Genomic DNA, 6,000 nt, shown 5'->3' with positions numbered 1-6,000 from the left:
ACAGTAAAACCACACATTTTAGAGTGGGCTTTTATTGTGGCCAGCCTAAGCACATCTTTGCAATAATCATGCTGTCTAATGAGTATCTTGATATACCACACCTGTGAGGTGGATGGATTATCTCTTCACAGGAGAAGTGCTCACTAACACAGATATAGACAGATTTGTGAACAAAATTTGAGAGAAATAAGCCTTTTGTGTACATAGAAAAAGTCTTAGATCTTTGAGTTCAGCTCAGGAAAATTGGGGCAAAAAAAAGAAAAGTGTTGTGTTTGTAATTTTGTTCGGTGTATATATAGGAGGACTTTTTCTTTCTGACCCCTGGACTTTACACCTCTGATAAAGTCAGTCTTGACTCTTAAATATTGATCCTTTGGTTCACCCTTCAAGTAGCTGAATGTTTGTTCATTGTTTGAATATTCATTATTTCAGGAGCTTGAGCAGCAATTTATCTCTGTAATGAAGACTGAGCTGGAAAGTTTTGAAAGACTGTTGAGTCCAGGTTACCCAGAATGCTCTGAAAGAGACCGTTATGCTGATGAGGGTCATAGCAGAGTCAGAGAGGGGGTTTTGAAGATCACACTGCACATCCTGAGGAAGATGAACCAGACAGACCTCGCTAACACACTACAGACCAGTAAGAGTTTTGGATCAACAGATTATACCATGCAAAGAACCTTTAAAAATGCATAATATGAAACATATCAAACATAAATTTATGTTTAATAAAAAAAAATAAAATAAAAAAAATAAAATAAAAAAAAAAGAAAATCTAAAACATTTCATGTCATCCTATGCATATAATCTGAAAAATATTAAATTAAAAGAACATATGTGTTAACTTTTTTTTTTATTCACTATTGTTCAATTCATTTGTTAATAGTAAATAACAATGATTTCCTTTGCTTAGAACTGATGCCTGTGTATCAACAAAAACTCAAATCCAGACTACAGGATAAATATCAGAGAATCAATGAAGGAATGTCCAATCATGGAGAATCAACACGTCTGAATGAGATCTACACAGAGCTCTACATCACAGAGGGAGGCAGTGGAGAGGTCAATAATGAACATGAGGTGAGACAGATTGAGACAGTGTCCAGGAGACCAGAGACACAGGAGACACCAATCAACTGCAATGACATATTTAAACCCTCACCTGGACAAGAAAAACCCATCAAAACTGTGCTGACTAAAGGAGTCGCTGGAATTGGAAAAACAGTCTCTGTGCAGAAGTTCATTCTGGATTGGACTGAAGAAAAAGCAAATCAGGACATTCATTTCATATTTCCACTTCCTTTCAGGGAGCTGAATTTGATACAGAAAAATCTCAGTCTTTTGGATCTTCTAAACCACCTCCATACAGAAACCAAAGAAATTAAATCAACAGATTATGATGACTACAAAGTCATGTTCATATTTGATGGTCTGGATGAGTGTCGGCTTCCTCTAGATTTCCAAAACAATCAGAGCTTGTCTGATGTGACAGAATCAGCTTCAGTGGATGTGCTGCTGACCAACCTCATCAAGGGGAATCTACTTCCTTCTGCTCTCCTCTGGATCACCTCTCGCCCAGCAGCAGCCAATCAGATCCCTCCTGAGTGTGTCGACCAGGTCACAGAGGTACGAGGATTCAATGACCCTCAGAAGGAGGAATATTTCAGCAAGAGAATAAATGATCAGAGTCTGATTGATAAAATCATCACACACATCAGATCATCAAAAAGTCTGTACATCATGTGTCACATCATCTTCTGCTGGATTTCAGCCACTGTTCTGGAGAGGATGATGGGTAAAGCAGAGAGTGCAGAGATTCCCAAGACTCTCACACAAATGTTCACACACTTCGTGATCTTTCAGACCAAACTGAAGACACGGAAGTATGATGGGAAATATGAAATTGATCCTGATCAGGCTAGAAAGACTATTCTGTCTCTAGGAAAACTGGCTTTTGAACAGCTGGAAAAAGGGAACCTGATCTTCTATGAGGAGGACCTGAAAGACAGCGGCATTGATGTCAGAGAAGTGTCAGTGTACTCAGGAATCTGTACCCAGATCTTCAGAGAGGAGTTTGGACTGCAGCTGGGGAAAGTGTATAGCTTTGTTCATCTGAGTATTCAGGAGTTTCTTGCTGCTTTATTCAAGCTACTGTCCTTTTCTGAACATAACACAGGACTGTTGAATATGTTTGGGTCACCAATAACCAGTTTACTGAAGGGAGAGGTGGACAAGGCCTTACAGAGTGAGAACGGACACTGGGACCTTTTCCTCCGGTTCCTTCTAGGTCTCTCACTAGAGTCTAATCAGACTCTCTTAAAAGGCCTCCTGAGAAAGACAGTAAGCAGCTCTGATATCAATCAGGAGACAGCTGCATACATCAAACAGAAGATCAGGGAGAATGCCTCTACAGAGAAATCCATCAATCTGTTCCACTGTCTGAATGAACTGAATGATCGTTCACTGGAGCAGGAAGTCCAATCATACCTGAGTAGAACAGGTGCCCGTTGTCTCTCTGGAGTCAAACTGTCTCCTGCTCAGTGGTCTGCTCTGGTGTTTATGCTGTCGAACTCAGAAGAAGAGCTGGATGAGTTTAAACTGAGTAAATATGATCCGTCAGAAGAATGTCTCCTGAGGCTGCTGCCAGTAATCAAATCATCTAGAAAGGCTGAGTGAGTATTTTACAGTTGTAAAATTTTTACAGTCTTTTTTTTTTTTACCTTATTGTGTACAGTAGGACTGTACATGGTTTTTGTATATTTTGAGGCCTTTTTTATTTGACACACTCAGATAACATCATAGAGTGCTCTACTAATGACTTGATGTGTTGAATAAAGCCTGTTTCATAAGAGAAATTCATATAAACTGTGCAAATCTGAGGTGCTTCCAAGAACAGGGTTGTAAATATTCTGATATTACAGATATTAGATTAGGATCATCATATGCAGCCAGAACGATCTCAATAATAATTCAGGCAAAAGACATGATGCACAGATGTGTAACCCAATTCACATGCATGAGAAATCATTCACGTGCATGTTGTGATTATATATATATATAGTAGTAGCCCTTTATTGTCACTAGTCACAAGTACCAGCGAAATTAGCCATCAACCTGTCCATACATACACAACATACATACAATGGGGTAGACAAAACAGGAAGATAGGGAATTGAGGAAGAAATACAGCATAACATTAGGAAAGTGAAGAGAAAAAAAACAACACCCATACTATGCTCCTTTTGGGAGTACAGTATGGGAACATGAAAAAACAGCTCAGCAACAAAAGCACATACACCATAAACAAACGACTTTGCAACTGGGGATGGGAATTGGGGGGGTTGAGGTAATCCAGTGCAGGCAGCAGTCGTCCTACCCTGCAGCTAGAAAGCGCTGGTCACGGACCCGCTTGACAAACTGGCGGTACAAAGCGGCGAAGGCGAGGGATGGGGGTGGGGAGGTGAGTGCATATCTGTATATCTGTAAGAGTTTGTGTATTTGTAGGCCTGGAGAGTTGCGATTCTCTCTAGATGCCTCAGTCCGCAGATTATACAGTGTCACAGCAAGTTGCCATGGAGACAGCCTTGGTCAGATCCTAGACAGAGTCAACAAAAATCAGCAGGTGTCTTGTGGGAAACGGGTTGAGGAACGCAGAGCGTCTCGTTGCCATTGCTTTCCAAGGGGAAAATTTGTTATCCAGCCAAGGCCAAGCTGGGAGTGGAGCCGAAAGAAGATAAGATGAAAGTGAAGTGAAAGTGAAAGTGAAGTGACATTCAGCCAAGTGTGGTGACCCATACTCAGAATTTGTGCTCTGCATTTAACCCATCCGAAATGCACACACACAGAGCAGTGAACACACACACACTGTGAGCACACACCCGGAGCAGTGGGCAGCCATTTATGCTGCGGCGCCCGGGGAGCAGTTGGGGGTTCGATGCCTTGCTCAAGGGCACCTAAGTCGTGGTATTGAAGGTGGAGAGAGAACTGTACATGCACTCCCCCCACCCACAATTCCTGCCGGCCCGGGACTCGAACTCACAACCTTTCGATTGGGAGTCCGACTCTCTAACCATTAGGCCACGACTTCCCACTTACCAGTTGTTTTGGTCTATTAGCCGCATTCCAATTTAACGGTCACTATGATTGTCTTTTTTGGTCTCCAAATCCTCCAATTTCCTTTCCAAAGCCGTGAGCTTCACCGTGATGTTATCCATATTGCGGTTAATAGTCTCAGTCTCAATGATGACCGCTCTGCCCACTGCTTCAATCATGACAGGCAGCCTTGTGAGGCTTTGGACAGCTGTTCCCGTCTTCTGAATTTTCCGATAACCCAGAGCAAAGCCTAATCCAATCAGCAGAAGACCTGTTATCATGGTTCTGAATAGGTAGATGTCTTCAATGTCCTCCACGGAAATAGCCGCCAGACACACAACCTGCCAATTCGCCCACGTGTCCATCGTGTAGCCAGCTGTGAACGTTCCGGCAGGGCGGTCAGGTTCCCCCGAACCCAAGCTCCTCCTTGAGAAGATGGTGTCAATTGCGTTGAGAGACCAATTTATCAAATCCATGTTTCAGTTTAGGAAAGCAGTGCAGAGAGAGTCTCTCAAAGTAGACGAGACAAGAGACAGGCGAAGCAGGCAAGGCAGGGGAAGAGAGGAAAGAAATGCGACCGCCTCCGTTGAGATCTATGTATATATATTTCACAACAACCAATTAATGTGCACAAAATAAGAATATATATTCCTAAAATACATTTCACAAATGCAAAAAACAATTAACAGATCTACAACTGTGTACAAAATTTTATCATGGGCTGTGAATGTGAATCGCTTTGGATTTGTGTTGTTGTTGTTTTTTTTACTTTCCTGGCAGCGAATTGCTCCCATGCAGGACACTCGTACATTTTAGCCAATCAGATTTGAGCCTGTCAGTCAACCAATCATAACCCACTCTGGGCATATGAATCGTGTGCCCTTGGGCGTGCCTACATGGATGCTGACAACATCAGTGCAAGACCACTGTTTAAGTTACAATTCAGCAAAGGTATGTGCAGTTGATTGTTTTATTTCAGTTAACTAGCCAAGTAAAGGTTTATCATTTTATGTTTGCATGTTTACTTAAAACTTTGAAGTAAAATTGGTATTTTAGCCACTCGATAATGTGAACAATGTAAGCCAGTTTCTGCTATGAGTGCACGTGACTTATATTTTATGCATTATATCTTATGAATTGGGTTAGGCATGTGTGAATTGCGTCTTTTGCCTGAATTATTATTGAGATCATTCTGGCTCCATGTCTCATCGTTCACTAAAATGTTACATTCTGGTTTGTTGAAATATATTAAATGGAAATAATTCTAATTTAATCTAATAATAATTCATAAATATAATAGTTATGTTCCATTAAATTTAACTATAGATAAAATCTTGTTTAGATAACCTGTGGAAGAGGTAAAAGGTCAGTGCCACTGCCCAGATAGCAACATAGTGTCGGCCCAGATACGGCTCACATCTGGCACATGTGGAAGGATGATCTGGCCAGTTTGTAGAAGTGTAAAGTCCAGGGGTCAGAAAGTAAAAGTCCTGCCATGCGTTTATTCCACCCATGACCTTAGCCAGCTGATTTCATCAGAGCAGGAACCAAGTAACTGACTGAATATAAGTGATGAACACCTGCTGATAACAATCAACATCATTGATTAAAAAGAAACACAAGAACTACAAATGACTTCAGCCACAGCCTTGGATGAAAAATAAATGAAAACACACACACACAATGTGATGCAAAGTCTGATTCATTTCTGCAAACCCGTTCTTTTCGGACCGTTCGCTCATTGAAACCGGTTCATCAGTGCTTGACATCACCAAGCAATAATATCTAGACGCATTTATTTTCTGTTTTCAACTCATTTCAATGTTGTATAAATGAAAAATTCAAATAAGTCATTTGTATCAACACATTGAAAAATTAAAAAAATAAAATTATTTGTGTGAAAGTATATCG

The 6,000-nt window shown here is 40.9% G+C and overlaps 1 protein-coding gene across 1 annotated transcript in view; it reads left to right on the top strand.

Moving 5' to 3' along the window:
- The first annotated feature begins 523 nt into the window (after positions 1-523).
- LOC132160152 (NACHT, LRR and PYD domains-containing protein 3-like) overlaps positions 524-6,000 on the top strand; it is a 99,294-nt gene continuing 93,817 nt past the window's right edge. The window contains exons 1-2 of the mRNA XM_059569889.1: positions 524-637; positions 911-2,669. Of these exons, the coding sequence (XP_059425872.1) occupies positions 601-637; positions 911-2,669 (1,796 nt within the window). The 5' untranslated portion in view covers positions 524-600. The remainder of the gene's footprint in view (positions 638-910; positions 2,670-6,000) is intronic.

This window comes from Carassius carassius, chromosome 16 (genome assembly GCF_963082965.1).
Source record: "Carassius carassius chromosome 16, fCarCar2.1, whole genome shotgun sequence".
Classification (NCBI taxonomy): Eukaryota; Metazoa; Chordata; class Actinopteri; order Cypriniformes; family Cyprinidae; genus Carassius; species Carassius carassius.
The sequence above is the reverse complement of the archived record's forward strand: the minus strand, read 5'-3'. Positions and strand labels throughout refer to the sequence as shown.